We start from the raw sequence: 21901 nt of genomic DNA, 5'->3' as shown, positions 1-21901 counted from the left end.
CGCGGTGTCACAAGGGCTCCTTAATCCTGGGCCCCAGGGGTGGCTTTTTAAACTTATTTTTAAGCTATTTGAACATCATACCTAATTATCATTATTTGAGTTCTGAAACAGTTAAGACAGTGGTTCTCCATCTTCCTAGTGTCTCAACCCTTTCATACAGGTCCTCATGTGGTGGTGGCCCCCCAACTATAAAATTATTTTCGTTACTACTTCATCACGGTCATTTTGCTACTGTTATGAATCAGGCGACCCCTGTAAAAGGGTCATTCGATCCCCAATGGGGTCGCGACCCACAGGTTGAGAAGCACTGGGTTAACCGCTTCATTGCTAGCTGAAAGTTCAGAACCGAGCCCAGGAGCTCCATGGGAGATATGGCAGTCGACTTCTGTGTCCGTAATGATGGATAGCCCTTAAACCCTGTGGGGTTAGCCGTTCAAATCCACCACCAGTTCCGTAAAAGAAGCACGAGGCTGTCTGCCTCAGTGAAGGTAGACAGCCTTGGAAACCCTGAGGAGCCGTAAGGCTGTGGGTTTGTGGCTGTGCCTGCGCTTAGCGCACTGAGCAGCAGGTGGCAGCATAGGCACGCTCACCGTTCAGCACCGCAGCAGGAGCACCCACCCTTGAGCAGGTCTTGGAAACAGCAGAGGGACCCCTTCCCCAGGCTCTGCAGCGGGTGCATGCCTGCTCACTGCCAGCTCTGCCCTCCCCACTCCGCACCAAGCACCACGCGCCACTGGCCTTGGGGAAGAGGGTGATTCCACTGCTGGTCACTCCATCCAGAGCAACTGGAAACTGATTTTGGGGTTTACTGTAGGTTACCCCGGGTGCTCTTTATTTCCAACCTGGATGTCATACGTGTAATGAGACAATGTGTACACATGTCCTTGGTCCGGTCTACTCCTATGACAAACCCACAGGTAAGTGTTCTTAGGAGACAACTGAGGGGCAGCGGGTGGCTTCCGTCGTCTGGCTCACATGTCAATTGGATAGCAATGCTGACCTTTGAACTTAGGGCTTGGTGACCCAGAATCCCTCTCTATTCTCCCTCTTAAGCTTGGAGTTCTCGATGCTGAATCATAAACCCTTCCTTACCACGCAACACACACGGTCTGTTTTAGACATAGATAACATGAGCATTCTAAGTCTTTGTAAACTGGACAACCCCTTCACGCACTAGATTTCCACTGGTTGCAAATGTACGGTCTTTCTCCGTGAGGAAGGAGGGCGGTGCCTACTGAGGGGCCCGAGCAAAGGAGTGCAGAGACCCCAGGTTTTTCTGGGAGTGGCGTGAGTACAGAGTAGAAGGGAGTTTTCGGATGGGAGCTTGTCTCTGCAGCTGGGCTGGGAGGTGGGAGACCAGAGCCGTTCTATTTCTGTTGCCTGCTTGCTGATTGACTTTTTTTTAAAAGTCTTATTGGCACATGATTTGCATATCATACAATTCAATGGTTCAGTCATATCCATGAGAACTGTACAATCATGACCATAACAATCTTAGAACATTCCCCTCCCCACCCCCATGGTTAAATCACCTTTAAAATGAGTTGTACAATCAGTCAGTTCCAGTGCACCCTCCGCTTCCCGCCTTCATTGTTTATTCCTGAAAGCCCCTTTCCCTCCGTCACCCACTCCCCACCCCTGTGTCCCCACCAGTTATCACTATGCATCTGCTCCCCCTGTGCTTTGCAAACTGGGGAACCCAACAGGAACAATAATAGCCCAAATCGAAATCAGGTGGTAAAGATAAAATAATAATACAAAGACCAAAATACAAATAACGAGTAAGAAAGATAAGACCCTCATCAACATTCCAAAGCATCCCAGGACATAGACTGGGGGTGGAGTCAGGCCCAGGCCTCCTGCCCTGCTCAGGCAGGTGCAGCTGGGGAGCAGGTGGAGGCGGAGCCTCCAGGTGAGATCAATGAGGTCTAGGACAGTGTTTCTCAACTTTCCTAATGCGGAGACTGTTTCATACAGTTCCTCATGCTGTGGTGACCCCCAACCATAAAATTATTTTTCTTTTTATTCATAAAATTATTTTCGTTGCTACTTCATCACTGTCATTTTGCTAATGTTATGAATCAGATGACCCCTGTGAAAGGGTTGTTTGACCCTAAAGGAGTTGTGACCCACTGGTTGAGAACCACTGGTCTAGGCAGATGACCTGGGCTGGACCCTGGCCTGAATGTGCTGGGCTGGAGGTGGGAGCTGCTCTGGGGTTCTTCTCCCCACCCCCTGAGCCCAAGGATCCTAAGCTAGACTCTAGAGTGTCCACCCGGTGGAGGTATCTGTTGACTCGAGACACCAGGGTGTGGGGGACCAGCCTCCCCACCACCGAATGGGTGTAAGGGTCAGTTGTGTAATTGAGGGGTACATTAAAGAGACATCAGACAAGATAAAGCTTGCAAGGGCTCTCCTCCTCAGTCATGGCTTCAGGAGCAGAGAGAGCGAGCGTAATGTAATCTCACTAATTTATATAATCTCGGGCAAATCTCACAAGTTTATATAATCTCAGGCAATCAGGCCATGGAAGCACATATGTAACAGGGGGCTACAGCACAATGTGGTGCAGAAAGCAGATGGTGCCCGGCTATCAATTGGAATATTGTCTGCAGTCTTAAAGGCTTGTTTTCAAACAAGCAGCCGTCTAAACGAGGAGTCAACTAAGTCCACACGCAAGAGGCGCACTACCTTGTGTGATCCAAGGATGACAATGACAAAACTCAAATAGGACGAGGAGAAAAGCATCAGAGCAAAAATTAGGAACCCCTGATTTGTGGGGGGCTCTGGGGGACAGTGGGAGCCCCAAACCCACCTGCAGAGTACCTGGTCAGACTGAGCCACTGGCAGAGCTGCGCGAGCCGCAGGCAGCAGCCTAATCAGCTCCTACTGTCAGAGAGAGACCATTGCTGGATCGAACTCGGCATTTGGCCAACTGACCACCCTATAGACTCAACCAGAATTTGTTCTGTGTGCAAGAATCTCTTACTGGTTCAATGACAGAATTTCTTCCCTGTATTTTTTATTATTGTTGGGGGTGTTTTCCTCCTTAAACATTATTAGTATTTTTGTCTCTATACTATCATGCTTCTACCCTTACCGCCTCAGTGTGATTTTGTTGTCTGTTGGGGCTCCTAGCTGCGAGGCACAGGAGCAGTGGATGCATAATGAGAATAACAGTTATGTGTTAGTCCGGGTACATTAGAGAAACAAATTCATAGATATTCAGATGTGTATAAGAAAGAGCTTCATGTACAAGAGCAATTTAATATTGAGAAAACATCCCAGCCCAGTCCAGATCAAGTCCATAAGTCTGATATTATCCCATATGTCTGATACCAGTCTATAAAGTCCTCTTCAGACTCGCAAGACATATGCAATGACACCGAAGGCAGGAAGATCACAGGCCAGTGGGTGGAAAGTCTTGTGGATCCAGTGGCGGTGTGAGCATCTCAGCGCTGGCAGGGATCGCCATGTGGCTCCGCCAGCTCCAGGGCTCTAGCGTAGCTCCCTGTGTCTTGTCAACAGCAATGTCTCAAAGGGAGTAAGCTTATCTGGCTTCCAGTGAGCCATTTATCTCTGTCATGCCTCCAAATGAGAGCATCCAGCTGTGATCTGATGGACAGGCTAGATTCCGCCCCCGCCTCAAATCAACAGATTGTGTGACTGCCACAGGATACAAGGGGATATAGGGAATTGGGGTGTGGGGGGAGAGATAGGGAAGGAAAGGGGATTTCAGGAGTAACTAATGAAGATGGGAGTGGGGAGGGAGCCTTAGAAAAGATTGAGTTTGCATGAATCATCTTAAAGGCCATTTGACCATGGGGGAGGGGGAATGCGCTAAAATGGATTTGGGGGTGATTACGCAATTCCTGGTGATAGGATTGAATGGTATACTATGTAAATTACTCGCCAATAAAGCTGTTGGTGCGGGGGGAAGCAAAAGAAAACAAAAAAAAGCAGCAGATCTAGTCTGGCACCGGGAATCTGCTTTCAGCAGGGCGTGTGGTCCTGACACACAGGCACGCTTGGGGGCTGTGCCTTGCTTTCTCAGGCCTCCCGGCAGACCCTCGTCCCTGCCCAGCCCCAGCTGGAAAACAGCCGGACGTGCCTCTCAGCTGTGCAAGGGAGAGGAAGGACCTGACTGGTGCCTTGCCCTCCAGGGTCCTTCAGGGGCCTAGGAGCTTGGACTCCAGCAAGGGAACCTGTGGGGCCACGGGGCAGATGCAATAGCCCGTGCTCTTGTGTAAGGAAGTGAGGGGTGCCAGTCGGGGGGGGTCACCTGAGGCCTGGGGGGCACTACCCACAGGATAGTCCCTTGAGGTGTGCAGGACCCTGTTCACAATATCATCAGATGCCTCCAGCACCCACGCTGTCCTCTAAACTGGGTTGCCTTCAGAGTTGTTCCCCACAGCATCCAGCTGTGGGCATCGGCTGCCCCCTGGGTGGGTGGGTGGAACCTGGGAAGCCAGGATCATTTCCCAGTATGAAGTACGGCTGAGGGGGTGGAGGCAGGGGGAGTCCAGGCAGAGCACCTGTTAGCCACTACAAATAGTCACTGTCCCCCCTACGCCTGGCCTCAGGACCTCCCAAGGTATTCTGCCCCCCACCCCACAGACCCAATTGTGGGGGAAACAGTGGCTGGGCTTTAAGGCAGCAAACACGAGTCCTCTCACTCCCCCCCCCCGGGGGGCAGGTCCCTGGTGGATGGGGGCTCTCAGACCCTCCATCCAAGAGGTTGACCCCAACACTGGAATCTTCACCCCGCTGTTCCTGGGACAGAGAGCTCCCTGCTTCCCCTGACCTCCTAGCCAAGGGCCCAGGGAGCCCAGAGCCTTCTACTCTGCCCAGTCCTAGTCCTTGGCATGGCTGAGGCCTAGAGCCATCCTTGTCAGGCCCGGTGACGCAGGCCAGCAGCAGGGAGGCCTCCTGGGCTGGGGGCGAGCCAGGGCCTGTGGAGGCCCCTCTGTCCAGGCCAGATGGCTCTGACCCCTGTGGGAGGGCTGCCAGGCTCCTGGGTAGGCTCCTCACTTGACTTCGGTCCAGCAGAGCCCGCAGAGGCTGTGCGCTGAGGGGCCTGCACTCCTTCCCCAGCTAGTGGGGCCGTGGATGCCCATCCCCTTCTGGCCCCCTTCCCCTCAGGGCTGACCAGAGCCCCGAGTCTCATGTCGTCACTGATCAAGGCCCTGCCTGAGCCCAGTGAAGTGGCCTGGGCAGTGGGCCTCCCCTCATGGTGTCCCCCTTTCCCCTGAAGTGCAGGCTGGATTATGCATGCATGCACACGGGCATGCACGTACACATGCACATACCAGCAAACATTAATCGAGTTCCTACAACAGACAGGGCCTTGCTCTCCACCTGCAACTGCACGCTGAACCAGAGAGACTTAGTCCCTACCCTCCTGCAGCTGTCACTCTACTCAGTGGGACAAGAAAGAGGGTGCACGGGGGTGTGACTGAGGCAGGAGCACTGTAGGAAAGGGTTCCCCAAAGAAGGGAGTCTGAGCTGAGTCTGGGAGCCAGGCTGAATCCCCAGGGCTGAGGGAGGGAGGGGACAGGGAACGGGACACAGGAGCAGCAGAAAGAGTCAGGGAGGACTTGAGATGGGACGCGGGGGTGTCGTGCTGGATTCTGGTCTCAGGGCCCGACCATGAAGGCTCTTAGGAGCTGGATATCAACAGTCCCATAGGACTTCCTCTGTCTTCGTGAGGGGCCACAGCAAGCCCATGTGTCCAGCGCACAACTGCCCCGCACCATTCTCCAGGCTTCACCAGGCGCCTCTTCTGCGGTGCCTCGGGGAAATTCGAACTGCCCACCTTCTGGCTAGTCGTCTGGTGCTTAGCTCGCCTGCGCCCCTCGGGGTCTCCAGGCTTTCTTGCAGCAGCCGATGCATACCGAGTGCTCTGTCCCTTTTGTCCCTCTGGGCTCCCTCACCTCCATGGAGTCGACGCTGACGCCCAGCAGCCCCGGGCACAGGGTCGAGCGGCTCCCGAGGGTTCCGAGACTACGAGTACAAAGTCCTGTGAAGATCCCACTTTCCAGATGAGGGACTGAGACGGTCCTGGCTCAGTGGCACTGACAACCAGCTAGTGGTGGAATCCAGCTTGGATCTAGAGCCCTGGCCAGTGCACCCCACAGATTCTGGGGGTACAAGGCCGTCAACTCCCACACCGACTCCTCGAGGAAGCATTTGTCTTCTGTGCTTAAAAACATGACCTGCATCCGATGGCTAACAATGAAATCACAGCCCCCTCCAAAGCTCATCTTGTCCGTGCCGTCTCTTGGGGTACCCTAGGTCCTACCTTACTGACGAGCCGACAGAGGCCCACGGGGTGAAGAGGCATGCCCATCGTTCAGGATCAGTAAGGAAGACATGAGCGCTGGGACTGGGAGCGGGGAGAAGATTCTGGGCTTGTTTTTCACCTGTTCTTCACCCCTGCCTCTCCTCTAGCGGGATCGCTGCCTCCCGTAGGGCCCACCCAGCGGGTGCACACTCACTGTCTGCCGAGGGGACCCGCTGGGCCGGGGGCTGGGGTCTTAGAAGCCTTAGGCACAGGGGTTTAGCAGATACCTGGCAGAGGCTGAGGGCTGTTCTGGTGAGCCGGGCAGGTGGGCAGGGTGCAGGCTGGGATGGGTGCAGGCAGACGTTCTGTCTGGGATGGGGAGGGCATGCCAGTCAAAGAAAGGGAATGACGCGTGAAGAGAGAAGGAAGACGGGAGCCTGGGTGAGAGGTGGACCCAGAGTCTGGGCAGGGCTGGCAGGGGGAAGATGATGGAGGCTGTGACTCTGGCTGGGTGGGGAGGGGGACTAGGCCGACAGGAAAGGGGGGAAGCGGCTTCCAAGTGTGCCCTGGAGCAAACCCCTATGTTTCTGAGGGGCCCATGCAGGTCACGAGCCCTTTCTGAACCTCAGTTTCCCCCTCTGCACTATTTTGGGGGTGGTTGTTGATGGTTCCCATCATGCCTTCTCCAACTAGAGGGTTTTCCCGGCTGTGCGCATGCGGGACTGGGCGAGTTCGAACTGCCCACCTTTCTGCCCATAGTCAAGCACTTAACCATTCACGCCACCCTGGGATTCCAAGCTGGAGGTGGGGCAAGCTGGGAGCCCTGGGGAGGCTGGGGCGGAGGGCATGACTGTGGCTTCCTTATGCCCTACTAAAGGAAGCTACTGGGCGGGATAGATACGGAATCTCTTTAATGTCCCGGCCCATCTCCCGTTGCTTCCCCACGTGGCGGTGAGGGCTCACAGGGGAGCCTGGGCCGACATGCTTTTCTTGACCTTCAGCCCCTTCCTCTTGTGGAGCCCTGTCCAAGGCAGGTTGGCCTCGTGGGCCTGGGCCTGGGCCTGTGCGTGGAAGGGGCCCAGCTCAGAGGGGGGCGGCATCAGGGGTACCAGGGGGATCCGCATGGCCACCGGCATCATGGGCATCAGCTCCTCTGAGACCCCGGGCGAGACCGTGGGCAGCTCTTCAGGGTCCAGGTTGGCATCGCTCCAGCCCTCGGAGCTGTCGCTGGGGCCGTCTGCCCCAGGGGTCTCCCCTTCAGAGAGAGTGAGATGCTCAGGGGATTCCTCCCCAGATTTGCTGTCTAAGTCCCAGGCCGTTGGCTCGGTGGCCTCTGTGAACTCGCTGGCTATCTGGACATCGGCTGTGTTCTCTTGATTCTGCTTGGCACCAGTCGCAGGGACCTGGTGGAGCCCAGCCCTGGGCCAAGCTGGCATCTTGGCCCTGGCAGGCATCTTGGCCCTGGCTTGGCCCGTCCAGAAGAGCCTGAGCTCTTGGCGGCAGGCGGCCACGGCCAGGCTGGTGAGCAGGGTGCTAGAGACGAGGTAAAGCAGGGCGGGCTGGCCCATCTGCATGAAGATCATGGCCATGAACGTGACCAGCAGGCCCAGGGCATAGGCCAAGGTGCAGGCCATGAAGTAGATCTGGTTCGAGCAGACTTGGACGTCAAAGCGGTGACAGTATGCCACCAGGAAGCCAGGGACCATGATGTCCCCAAAACCAAGGATGGAGAAGGGCTGTCTGCACAGCCTCTCGGCCGAGAAGCTGATCCTGGGCACCCTGAACACCATGGGCAGCCTCTCATGGCTGGAGGACTCTGCTGGACCCATGGCCACCTCCACCATCACGCTCTCACCACTGCTGGTGAGGAAGGGGGTGACAAAGACAAAGAAGACATCAAAGGCCAGCAGGGCCAGCAGGAAGGAGACGCAGTTCTTGAACGTGGACATTCGCACGCGCCGGAGGACGAAAAGGCAATAGGCCACCCCCAGCATGTCCTGCAGGAGCCATGCCCAGCTGTCCTCGTTGCGGTAGGCCACCCAGAGGACAGTCACCACAGTGCACAGGGCCGCCAGCAGCAGCATGGGCAGGGACAGGCAGCCCCGGCAGCCGGGCAGGGACCACTGACGGTGCTGCTGGGGCAAGTGGCGCACCAGCGGGGCCAGGCAGCTGTAGAGCCCCGTGCCCGAGCCCAGACCGAAGATCCCTATGACGATGTAGACGGAGAGGTCGTAGAAGCAGTAAAGTAGCAGCATGATGAAGCAGGACAGGATGACCACTGCACCCATAATGGCCGGCGTGAAGTCCACGGGGGTGCCCCCATCGTCCTCCTCCTTTCTTTTAGCAGCCACCGCTGCTAGCCAGTGACGACCGCCTGGCCACCCTCCTCCTCCTCGGGCCCGTCGCCGCCGCCGCCGCAGTCGGTCAGCCTCAGTCAGGCCGGCCCAGTAGCCGCCCGCGGCCACTGTGCCTACAGCCAGGATGAAGATGACCACCATGTTGTAGTCCAGGGCGGGCTCAGGGGGCGCGTACAAGGCCACTCGGATGGAGCCGCCGTGGGTGTGGCTGAGGATGTCCAGCATGTCGGTGTACTGGAGCTGGGCGACGGGGATGGTGAGTTGTGGCAGGGGCTCAGGAGGGTCCCCGGAGGCCGGCAAGGCGTCTGAGCACTGCTGGCTGCTGGCTTGGCTGACAATAAGCAGCCCGTGGGCTCCTCGGCCCTGAGCCAGCCAGCCCTTGGCGTGGAAGCTGCAGTTGCCCCTCCTGACCATGGCGATGGTGTGGCGGAGTGGCTGCTGGCTGGGGAAGCTGGGCTGCGCCTGGTGGAAGGCGCCCTTGTCGGGGCACCAAGGTGTCATGGTGCTGTCGTGCAGGGGCAGGAGTGGGGCGTGGTGCAGGTCCCGTGGCAGGGTGACGTACTCGGAGCTGAACAGGACACAGTACTCCTTGCTCCAGCTCTCCGACACCACGTGGACCACAGCATACTCCCCCTGGGCCACGGTGCTGAGGAGGAAGAGGCCCACAGGGAGAAGGAAGCCCAAGCACGCCATCCTCCACAGCCACCTCCTATTGCATCCCTGCCCGCTGTGGGCGCTCGGGCCCGTCCCTCCTGCCAGTGGGTGGGCGTGGCTCCTTGTCACAGAGCAGCTTGGCCTCCTGTCTTGGAAACCAGGGCCACACCTACCCCATCATAAAGCTATGTCTTTCCTGAGCCCAGAACCTTGCCCTTGACCTTAGGGTCCTGTCCCCACCCTGGCCTCTGAGGAGAGAGGACATCTGAGTGCCCCTTTTTTTCTGGGTCCAGGTAGTCTGAAACAAGACGTGGTATGGTGACATTGGGGACCCTGAACAGAGATCTGGTCCCACTTTTGCTGCTTATCGGTGGGGGTCCTGGGTAAATGCTTTCCCAACCTGAGCCCGTTCCTTTATCTGCAAATAAATGAGAACACATCCAATGAGAAGGGCTTCTGATTAGAAGGCTCCTTGGAGCCCTGATCTCACGATACTGAGCACGTTTGTTGAGCGTTTACTTTCTCTGCCCTCTTGGCATCTCTGCAAAGAGTCCTCCACCCATGGAGTCAGAGCTGCCAGTTGTCCTCCCAAAGCAGCCCCCCTTTCGACCAGCACGTGGCCACAAGTCATTCCACAGCCTCTCTTGCAGATAGCTGTGGCCATGCGACCAAGTTCTTGCCAATGGAAATGAAGCAGAGATGATGTGAGACCCTCGAGGACTGCAGGTGAAGGACTTTGTGCCCCTTGCCCCACTCCCATCTCAGGAGTCAAGACATGGACTGGCCTGTGGCCAGCATCGGCCACGCACGCAGGGGCGGGAGACACAAAGTGAAAGGAACTTGGGTGTCAGGGTGTCTTCAGAGACACTCACTGTGAACTGTTCAGAAGAGACGCTGGGATTTCCAGCAAGATGGTAAGGAAGTGGGCAGACGCACCACACAGATACTCTCCGACCAAGACAGGAGAGAGCAAATGAAACAGGCATGGGTGATAACTCTGGAACCTGGAGCTTCAGAGGAAAGGATAAGAGGGCTGAATGGCAACGCGGAGAAGAAGCTGAACAAAAGCAGCCAGGAAGGAGATCATTGGGTGATTACCTGCAGGCCTGGTGTGGCACCACCACCTTGAACTTTTGAAAGCAGCATTTGAGATCGCGGCCCAACTTCCACAAAAACACACCCGTTTTTGGTGATAAGAAAAGTGGGCCCTGGCTATCAAAAGATATAGCATCTGGGGTCTTAAAGGCTTGATGGGAAACAAGCGGCCATCTAGCTCAGAAGCAACAAAGCCCACGTGGGGGAAGCACACCAGCCTGTGCGATCACGAGGTGCTGAAGGGATCAGGTATCAAGCATCATTAGAACAAAAAATCATATCATTGTGAATGAAGGGGTGAGTGTGGCGTGGAGACCCAAAGCCCATCTGTAGGCAATTGGACATCCCCTTACAGAAGGGTTGTGGGGAAGAGACAGACAGTCAGGGTACAGTGTAGCAACGATGAAACATACAACTTTCCTCTAGTTCCTATTCCACCACCACCCCACCCCACCCCCACTATCATGATCCCAATTCTACCTTACAAATCTGGCTAGACCAGAGGATGTACACTGGTAAGACAGGAACTGGAAACACAGGGAATCCAGGGTGGACGATCCCTTCAGGACCAGTGGTGTGAGTGGTGATACTGGAAGGATGGGTTGGAAAGGTGGAACCAATTACAAGGATCTACATGTGACCTCCTCCCTGCGGGACAGACAACAGAAAAGTGGGTGAAGGGAGATGTCAGACAGTGTAAGATATGACAAAATAATAATGTATAAATTATCAAGGGCTCATGAGGGAGGGAGAAAAAGAAGATCTGATGCCAGGGGCTTACGTGGAGAGCAAATGTTTTGAGAATGATGAGGGTAACGAATGTACAAATGTGCTTGACACAATTGACGGATGTATAGATTGTGATAAGAGTTGTATGAGCCCCTAATCAAATTATTAAAAAAAAATAAGTGGGCTCCCCCCTTGTTCTCCAAACCCTCCTGGTGACGAGAGACGTGGCCAGCCACTGCCCATACACACCTGGCATGCTTATACTTGTGAACGCTGGCTCGTCAGACCATCAGAATGAGTCGTGCTGGGGCCCTGGCTGCCCCTGGACTGGCAAGAACTCCCTCCATAACCCCACCCACCCTGGTCCCAGCTGCATTCTGGGCCTAAAAGGTTTCTTTCAGGACCAAACCTTCTGACCTCAACCATCATCTGAGAAGGCACAACCTACTCCTTGACCGCAGACCATACGTAGGCCAGTTGGAACTCCACCCAGGACCAGAGCTCCCTCTCCTGCCTCCCCACCCACGAGCTCCTTGGCTGGCAGAGGGGACCAACACACACCAGGTGCTCGGATCCCTACAGTTTTCTCTGTTTCTTTAAAAAAAATTATTATTTCACTTCTATCCCATTTTATCCTCTCTTTTTCTCTCTACCCTTTCTTTTCTCTTAATTTTTTCTTTCCTATTTTCCTCTTCTTTTTTCCTACCCCCCATTGTTTTATTTATTGTGTTTTCTTTCATGTTGCTCTTTGTCTCTTCCCTGGATTTTATTTTTCTTTCTAAGTTACTAATTTTTTTTCTTGCTGCTGTTTTCTTGTTTCCCCCACTTGCTCCCCCCCTTTTTTCTTTCTTTTTTTTTGCTGTCAATTCCTTTTCCCTTTTTCTTGTCCTACCTGACAAGAGACAGCACTGGCAACTGCATCCCCAGGAGGTGGTATTGACACTCTGGGAAACACTATGCTTTAGGAACAATTAGAAAAAAAGAAGAAAATTGAATTATGTTGGACATAACTCTTAGGGATTATAGAATACTTGACATACAGTCAGAATTCTAGACGAAGAAGAGATGTACACCATTCCAAAAAAAAAGTGCAAATGAAATTGTTGAAAAGTTGGAAGAAAGCTTCCTTAACATCAGACAAGATGAGAAGTTATGGACTCAAGAAGCAGAATGAACCACAAACAGGATAGAGTCCAAAAGAAAATCACCAAGACCTAACATTATCAAACTTCCCAAAATGAAAGAAAAGGGAAAAAATCCTGAGAGCACCTTTGAACCAAGAAAACCAAAGAGAGCCAATAAGACTAAACCTTGTTTTTCAAAACAGACGATAATGTCAACTCGTAGTGCATTTGGAGTGTATTCCACCAGGCCAGACTGTTAGTCAAGATTTCTATTTGGAGCTTCTGAAAAGATTGCATAACAGCCTGCGACAAGAAAGACCTGATTTGTGGCAGACGGCCTGATTTTGCCACCATGACAATGCACCTGTTCACGAAGCCATCTCAGTTGCCAGATTTTGGCAAAAAACAGTGTAGGTAGCTGCGTGTCTCCCCACCCTGGACTTTAGCCATGAATTTACTCTCGCCATACAAACTGCCCAAAGGTTTTTCTGCCCTTTGTTCCTTTCCCGCCAGAGGGTGGCTGCCCTGACCCTTGCTAGGATTGGTGATCTTTCACTAGCAGCTGCTATGATTGGTCAATCCATGACTGATGGCATCTCCCCCCAGGCTCACCAGGAATGCTTCATTAGCATACTTACCTGTTTGATCAGTTGCCCGGCATTCCTTCCTTGTTTGGAGATGCACGACTATTGGCTACCTCAGCTGTACCCTATTTTACATGTGACGTAATGGTGCCAGCCCCTCGCTGGCTATTTAAACCTCTGCTCTCAACTCAATAAAATGAAGCTTGATCAGATTCCTGTCTTGCCTCCATCTCTCCGTGCCCTTGCCCATCTTCATTCCCAGTCCCTCTTTCAGGTCCATGTTGTTGATGTCCTGCGGGCCAGGACAAAACAGCATGCTTCTTTGCCCCACACACCTTACTCACCTGACCTCACTCAGTACAACTTTTGTGTTTCCGTGAATGAAGAGGGACATAAAAGGACAGCGATTTGATGACATAGAAGAAGTGAAGGAAAAAACAAGATTGGTGCTGTCAGCCATCCAAACAGATAAGTTTGAAAAATATTCCCAAGAATGGAATTGCAGGTTTGACAAATGTATTGAGTGTAATGGAGAGTACTGTGAAGGTGATAAGGTTGTTTTGTAAAAAAAAAAAAAATACATAGCTTTGAAAAAAAACAATCCATTTCCTGGGGGCGTACCCCTTTGTATATAAAACCCAGAAAGACCAAGCCCCAAGGATGATATTCCTGCTCACAGCAGTCAATGCACAGAGAGGACCATAGGGCCGGCCCTACCATGAGACACGATGTCCCTCACTGACCCACAGAGCTTTGAAGGACAACATTAGAGGCACAGGGTAGGAATGTGCCTGATCTGACTCCATTCCTCTGGGGTGAAGCACTAAGGGTGAGCAACAGAGCAGCAAGGGGAGCAAAGCAATGGGGGATATAAAAATAGACTATGGGACCAGGGCGTGGCACCCCATCAGACCGACCAGATAACACTGCTAAACATCAACAAACAGACCTGGAACTGTTTGTAGGCTTTTTATTGTTATTGTCATTTTTGTTTTGTTTCCTTTTGTTTTTTTGTTTTGCTCTGTCTTGTTTTTGTGCTTATTATGGTCTCTGCATGTCTATCTAGATAAGATAGGAGAGATAAACAATCCAGAGAAGAAAATGGTTCCAAGGGGACATGGGAGAAAGGGAGGTGGGGGAAAGGAAGTGGCGTTAACAAACCCAGGGACAAGGGAACAACAAGTGATCTAAATCGATGGTGAGGAGGGTTTAGGATGCCTGGTAGGGCTTGATCAAAGGCAATGTAGCCGAGAGGAATTACTGAAACCCGAATGAAGGACAAACATGATAATGAGACAAGGAAAGTAAAAGGACATAGAGGAAAGAGCAAGGAAGCAAAGGGCATTTATAGAGGTCTAAATACAGGCATGCATATATGTAAATATATTTATATATAATGATAGGAAATAGATCTATGTACATATATTGATATGTTAAGTATCAAGGTAACAGATGGACATCGGGCCTCTACTCAAGTACTCCCTCAACACAAGAACACTTTGTTCTAATAACCTGGCTTTCTGTGATGCTCAGCTTCCCAACATGATCGCTAAAGACAAAGTGGGTGCATAAGCAAATGTGGTGAAGAAAGCTGATGGTGGCCGACTATCAAAATATATCGCATCTGGGGTCTTAAAGACTTGAAGATAAACAAGTGACCATCTAGCTGAGAAGCAACCAAGTCCACATGAAAGAGGCAGACCAGCCTGTATATCATGCAGAGTCAATTGGATCAGGTATCAGGCATCAAAGACTCAGAACAAAAAAATCACATCAATGTGAATGAGGGGAAGTGCAAAGTGGAGACCCAAAATCCATCTGTAGACAATTGGACATCCCCTTACAGAATGGTTGTGGGGAGGAGACGAGCCAGTCAGGGTGCAGTATAGCACCATTGAAGCATACAACTTTCCTCTAGTTATTTAATGCTTCCCCCCACCCACTATTGTGACTCCAATTCTACCTTACAAATCTGGCTACACCAGAGTATGTACATGGGTACAGATAAGAGATGGAAACAAGGGAATCCAGGACAGATTAACCCCTCAGGACTGATACTGAAAGTAGCGATTCTAGGAGGGTAAGGGGAATGTGGGGGGAGTAAGGGGGAACCAATCACAATGATCTACATATAACCCCCTCCCAGGAGGGCAGACAACAGAAAAGTGGGTGAAGGGAAACATTGGTCAGTGTAAGACATGAAAAAATAATAAAATAATTTATAAATTATCAAGGGTTCATGAGGGAGGGAGGGGAGGGGAAGGAGGGGAAAAATGAGAAGTTGATCCCAAGGGCTCAAGTAGAAAGAAAATGCTTTGAAAATGATGATGGCAACAAATGTACAAATGTGCTTGACACAATGGATGAATGTATGAATTGTGATAAGAGTTGTATGAGCCTCCAATAAAATGACTAATAATAATAATAAAATAAAATAAACTCAGAAAAATGTCAACCAAGAATTGTATACCCAGCAAAACTGACCCTCAATATGATAGAAAATTAGACAAGAACAGACCAACTTTACAAGGAATACTAAAGGGAGTTCTTCCAACAGAGAACCAGCAAAGGCAGATAGGACCACCTGAGAGTAACATACATGACAATGAAACCTAGAAATCAACGCAGGTATACAAGTATCTATCCAAAGTAAAACAAACCTACAAGACTGAGAACAGAATCAGAGAGATCAAGTCACAATGAAGACAGTGACAATAAAAAAAGAAGGAATAGTGTAGTTATAGAACTTCGGAAGGGAGAGAAAATTAAGTAGATTTCAAGAACTTGGGTGACAATTTGTAGAAGGCTGTGGAGGACAGCAGGGACCCAAAATCCATCTCCAGAGTACCTAGGCGAATTATGGCTCTTTACCGGTATCCTCTGACCACAGCCGGAGCCTTGCTTTCAGACAGAGATTACTGCAAACTTGATTATGGTGGATGGAACTGTGGTACAAATGTGATCCCTAGTCATTTGAACTTCCTCTTGACGCATTATGGATTTGTTTTAGGCTAACATTTTTTGCTTGTTTCTCAACAGAGACACTTTTTTCAGACTACACAGATCATTTTTATTATTACTTTTTTTGTTTGTTTTGGGTATGTTTCTCAGTTTATGAAGCACAGAAGAGATGGCTGTATAGAAACAATAATTGATTTTTGTATTGATTGATGTTAATTGATGCTTCTCAGGGATGGGGGATCCTGAGGGGAATGATGAGTGGGTGTACATCTACACACATATTTGACAGAGGTTATCTGGCAGAAGATATTTAGTTTTTCTGTAACTATATCTACTATATCTATGTATGTGGTGGAATATACAGAGATCGAAGCTATGAAAACTTGATGGGCATAACCAGGCATCTTGTGTGAATGAGTTGCTGAGCCTGGGGGCTCAAGACAATTGTCTCGGTTAACACCAAGGTCAGTTGACATAACAGCTCACAAAGGTTGCACCCTACTTTGGTGAGAGGTGACAAAGGCTCTAAGAGTGCATGGACGGTCATTTAAAGTGAAACTATTGATCTCTTCTGATCCAGAGGAAAGAAGAGTGATAAAAACTGAAGACATATGGAGACATTTAGTACAATGGCTAATGAATCACACAAACACCAGTCCCCACAATCCTGAGACCAGAGGACGAGACGGGGCACAACCCCCACTACCCACTCCTCTGAAAGGAATTGCATTAGAGGGTCCTGGATAGAGGGGGAGCCACATGTGTAACAAAACTAAAACTCCTAAAGCCCAGGCTTGCTGGTCAGATAGAGACGGGTGGATCCCAAGGCTAGGGTCCCTGGTTATCCTTCAGAACTGGAACTGAACTCCCAACTGCGGCTCCATTTTCAACCTGGTGGGAGCTGAGTAAGACCACGCCTGATGTGGGCACACCTCAGTATAATTAAGCGTTTGGGACTGAGGGACAGCACTCACCAGAGGACAAAGTGCAGAGGGGTGAGGAAAAAGACACACAGACAGGAAACACGAGGAGCAGGTGGGATGGGTGATGCGACATTGGGGAGATTGCAATGAATGAGATGGAAAAGAACATACAGGAACCACTGGACGTAAAGCTGCTGTCCAGTGTCCCCACCCAAGGGATAGCGTCATGGGTTCCCTGCCTATGTGCCATCCTCTTCCTCCCGCCCCCTGTTGAGCACTCAGTGGCTACTCTCTTGAGGCTTGTGTAGCCTCTGCCCAAGAGGAGCCACCAGCCACCATGGGCAGACCAGCCTGGTGTGTTCCCTCTTGGATATGACCCCTGTTTCAGACAGGGCTCCTTTCCCAGAGGCTCTGGCCCAGGTCTTCAGTGGCAGGGGGTGGGTGGTGGGTGGGTAGCCAGAGACTCTCAGCACCACCAAGCCCCATCCTAAGTCTCAGATCCATTTATTGTACCTGGATGCCTGGCTCTCTGACTGCCAGGTCTGCTCCCTGCCCTGAGCCCCCCATTAGCAGTGGCCCAGGCCTCGCACCAGCATGGTCATCCTGGCTGCTCTGGCCCCTGCTCCAACAGGTCTTTCACGACCACCCTCTCTCCTCCCTGAGGAGGGACGCCCCCCCTTCTTAGTACTTCATTATAGCGCTCCACTTTTGTTTTCTTCCGCATACTGGTCACAATCACGTTTGGAGTTTGTTGGTGTGTTTCCTTGTCTATTTTCTGTGCCTCCTCCCCCGGATCAAACATAAGCTGCACGACGCCCGGGACACTGTCCTAGTCACTGGTCTTGGATCCAAGGACAGAAATTGCTGTTGGGTGTTGCTGGCAAGTCAGTTCCAGCTTCCAGCAGGAGGAGAGCGGCCCCATTGTGATCTCTTTATGAGAGCGACCGCTAGGCCTGTCTCCCACAGCGTCGCTGGTGGGTTGAAACCGACATCTTTCTGTTAGCAGCCAATGCATGCTCGGGACAAACATGTGATGATGAGCACGTGTGCCCCGTGTTCCTGTAGGGAAGACCTAGCCAGAGGGCACTAGTCTGAGCCAGGGAGGATCACATCCTGGCTGTTCAGTGGTGGTGCTTCATCTAGACAACCAACTCTATACAACCGAGTGATGAGCTAGGGACGGGCCACCGACCCACCTATCCAGAATGGCTGAGACTGGCGCATGGAAGAGAGGGATGCAGCAGAAGGCCACCCACGTCATGTGAGATCAGGGGTTGGAATCGACTCAATGGCAGGGAGCTTACGGTTGAGGTGAGAGACAGACAAGAGCAGTGTTTGTGACTTCTCTATAAATCTAAAATGATCTCCAAATGTTCAGGTTGTTTGTTTTTTTTTAAAGACGCAGTCCTACTTTGTCCCTTTTGGTTTCATTCCGATGAGTGGGCAGACCGGTCACCGGCCCTCCCGAAGGCCTGGCCTTTGCTGGTGGAGGGCCCCCACTGCTTGAAATCCCACCCAGGGACAGCCCATCCAGGCCCCGCAGGGGAGTTCTTGAGAGCGGAGGGAGCAGCTTCAAGGTCTATACGGGAGCTTCATCTAGATGTGGGAAACCTCCTCCTGCCCTCAGATGTATTTTCATCTCACCCATACCTAATTTCCAGGTGTGACTCACGTCTATTGTGTCTTTCAATTCATGTAACCGAGGCGGCGAAGAAGCAGCTCTGTTTGTGCTCGTCGGCTTCACCCATTAATACAGCGTTTAATTAGATTACAAACAGCAATTACGACGACAAGTAAACTGTCAGAAACACGCTTGGGAACGGACACAAATGACGGTGGGGAGCGCACCCCTCTGCCGTGGGGGCCACGAAGAGGAGGGTGCATGGCTTAGGGGGCAGTGAGAGAAGGGAGGCTGGGTTTATAAGGGGCTCATTTTTTAATCTGGCCACACAGATGCCAGCCAGGCAGCTGCCCTTTACAGGACCACCAGAGGAAAACCTGGTCCCCACCCGTGCGTGCAGCCTGGGCCCTCACCAGACCCCACTGTCCAGATGCCTCAGGATGCCTCTCACTGGCGCTCCTTTGAACCTGCCAGACCAGCAATTGCTCCAAGTGGGCTCCGGCAAAAAGGGTCCCCAAACAGCTCACCTCTGCCACCCCCTCCTTGATCTACCTTGGGGATCCTGGGACCACTGGACTCCCAGAATTCTCTGGAGGCTCATTTCCTCCAGGGCCCTGCTCACTGAGGGTATGTGGGTGTGGGTTCAATCACTGATCCCGAGCCCCAGTTCTGTCCTCTCTGTGGCCACTTGGTGCCCCTGGCAGTACCCAGAAAGATGTCTTCACGGGTGAGTCCTACCAGAGCCTGCTGCCCTCTGGGCTGTTTCTGCTCCTGGTCTCTGCCACCACCCTCTCCAGATTCCACCCAGGGCTCTTGCCCTTGGCATCACTCTTCCTGATTGCACCTGGGCTCTCAGGGTTGCTGCCCAGGGCAGGCTGGGGTCCTGGATGATACGGGGGGGGGGCATTTGTTTAATGCTCTGGGCAGCCGAGGTGCCGACCTTGCTCCCATCGCACGTGCCAGAGGTAGTACAGACCCTGGGAAGGCCTGACAGTGAGACAAGAACCTTCAGGTGTCCCACCCTGGCAGACATCTGGCTGGTGCTCCCCAAGTATCCTTGAAGGTGCCCTGTGCATGGCTTCACCCCTGCTCCTCCTGTCTCCACCCACTGCCCCGCCCGCAGTTCCTGGGCCCAATGGGTAGTGAGGCTGGCTAGAATTGGCTACCCAGAACCCTTGGGAGGCAAGTGGAGGTGGTGTGACTGGTGAACTGGATCTCCTGGGAGCTTTTGAACTTGGCCTGCCAAGTCCATTCCACCCCTAGCCTGCCCAGCAGGATCTCCAGGAGCTGCTGGCTTTGGAGCGAAGGAGGGGATAGAGAGAGTCAGACTCTTTCGGGATGGTGCAGGGACTGGCTTGCGGCAAGGGGTGGCTGGCAGCCTATGGCCAGCCTGAAGATTGGGCTGGGTGTCCGGAGAGGGCCAGGCAGGTCTGAGTCCCGTACTCCATACCCTGCCCCTCATTGCCTAGATAAGTGCAGGCGATGTTTGTCCACAAATGGGTGCCGGAGAACGGGGGCAGGTGAGGCTTTGGAGAAGGTGGGGACACAGAGGGAATCTTACAAGGAGTTCCTGCTGCACACTGCGTGAGAATGGAGGCCGCGGGGGTGGGGGTGCGCTGACCCGGCTCTCTCCAGTCCTGCTACCTGCTGGGTGCCCATGGGCAGGCATCTCAATCTCTCTCTCTGGGCTTCCCTTTCCCTGCCTGTCAAGGAAAGGCCACAAAATCCTGTCTCATGGGGGTGAGGGTGGGTTGGGGGGTGAAGATGAATGAGGGGGCCCAACAGTGCCCGGCACCCTGTAAGCCTGCATCAATGATAACCCACTCAGCAGAGTAAGGGCCGGGCAGGGGTGAGGGCAGGCTCACTGAAGCTTCTGCAGTCTGGGCAGAACTGTTTGATGTTAAGAATCAGTTTGATGGTGGAGGGGCCTGGGGAAGGGATGGCTGAAAACCAGGGTTCAAGTGCAGAACCCTCACCCCACCCAGCTCTACACCTTCAGGCTGGTCCCACCATCACTGGGGGCATGTCTTTGGCCAGACTCTTTGAGACCCTGAGGTCTCCCTGCCGTCCCTCCACCAGAGTGGCATCCCCAGTCCTGTACCCCGAGCCCCAAGTGCAGGAAAGAGTCCTGGCCATGGGGCAGGATGTCCTGAGTTCTAGCACCAACTCTTCTACCTTAGTCTTCCAAGCAGTAAAACAGGCTGGCTTCTGCATGGCGGGCCAGGTAAGGGCTAGAGAGTGAATGTTGCAGTGTTGTACAGCTTGTACATACACACACACACACGGCTCTAGCTGCACCCCAAAGCAGCCCCTTGTCCTTTCGAGGCCCTGAACTGTAAGCCTGGTTCCTCCCCAGTCCTGGTCCCATGCATCAGGGATCTGAGGAGGAGCCCGGGAGGGGTCCCCAGGACCAGGTCTTCCCTGTCCCACCTCTGGGAGGAGAAACCACCCCATCTGGTTCTTTCTGCGCAGCTGCTGTGTCCGACCTCTGGGGGGAGGGTTCCAGAAGAGGGCTCAGACTCTGAAGTCCCTCAGCACGTCCCCCCACCACCACCACCCTGCAGCTGCAGGGCCCCTCCCTGGAGTAGTGATGTGCGTCAGCTGGCCCCCCACCCCTACGCACCCCTGCTGGCCCATCTCTTTCCACCCCACCCGCAAGCCGAGCTCTGAACAGAAGGCCACTGAGCACACCCGCTCTGACAAGAAGAGCTCAAAGCTGCGGTTCTTTGGGGACCAGACGTGCCCAGCTGTGCCCCAAGCAGCTCCTCACCCTAGAGTCCCTGGATTGGGAGGGACCCAAAGCTCTTCTGGGCCAGCTTCCCATCACCTACATACGACCCCCACACACTGACCCCAGCCTCTCTGAAGACCCCCAGCCTTGGACTGGAAAGACGTACTTTCTTCCCAGAACTGGCATGCCAGGTCCCGGGCTGGCCCCTTGGGTGGTTGCTTACCCCCACCCCTACGGGCCAGACATGCTCAGAGCATATCTCAGAGAGTTCTTGTTGGGAACGCGGGGCGCAGTAGGAAAGGGTGGCCTAGGCCCCAGCTGGTCTCTTCAAGATTCCTGTGCATCCCCCAGTCCCTGGCTGAGGCCCTTTGACCCTGTAGGTACCCCTATCCTGATGCTACATCCTGCCACTGCCCACCCTATCCCCCCATCCCACATACAGACACACAGTTATACACGGCACACACATACACTGCAATACCACACATACATTGCTCCCCCAGACAGCATACACACACCGCATACATCAATCACACACCACACATACATCACACACACATACATCAGATACCACACACACATCACAAACCACACATACATCACACACACATACATCACACACCACACACACATCACACACCACACATACATCACACACCACACATACACAGCCAGGAAAAACCCAGCACACTCACTTCTCCCACTGGTCCAAGACAGAGTTGAGAAAGCTGTCTTAACTGTGGTCATTCAAGCTCAGGCGGTCCCTCGTGGTCCCTCCTGTCAGCCAGGACCCTATATTGGGCTCCTGTCCCTTCCCCCAGCCCCAGTGGCCAACGTCC

General features: G+C 52.9%; 1 protein-coding gene across 2 annotated transcripts; it reads right to left on the bottom strand.

The window, feature by feature from the left end:
* Positions 1–7242: 7242 nt before the first annotated feature.
* Positions 7243–9333, bottom strand: SPPL2C (signal peptide peptidase like 2C). Of its 2 annotated transcripts, XM_075559404.1 has the most exons (2): positions 7736–9333; positions 7243–7702 (listed from the first exon to the last, which is right to left on the bottom strand). In XM_075559404.1, exons 1-2 carry the CDS (start codon positions 9331–9333, stop codon positions 7243–7245), a joined length of 2058 nt encoding a protein of 685 aa, XP_075415519.1. The 2 variants fall into 2 exon arrangements, with proteins under 2 accessions (XP_075415519.1, XP_075415518.1); XM_075559403.1 differs by having other exon boundaries at positions 7243–9333.
* Between the last annotated feature and the right edge of the window lie 12568 nt (positions 9334–21901).

The sequence above is a fragment of the Tenrec ecaudatus genome, chromosome 10, assembly GCF_050624435.1.
Source record: "Tenrec ecaudatus isolate mTenEca1 chromosome 10, mTenEca1.hap1, whole genome shotgun sequence".
Lineage (NCBI taxonomy): Eukaryota > Metazoa > Chordata > Mammalia > Afrosoricida > Tenrecidae > Tenrec > Tenrec ecaudatus.
Note: the sequence above shows the minus strand (reverse complement) of the source record. Positions and strands in the feature narration are given on the sequence as shown.

Coding starts and splice junctions, on each gene's coding strand:
- SPPL2C (XM_075559403.1), bottom strand. CDS start 9,333: ATGGCGTGCTTGGGCTTCCTTCTCCCTGTGGGCCTCTTCCTCCTCAGC.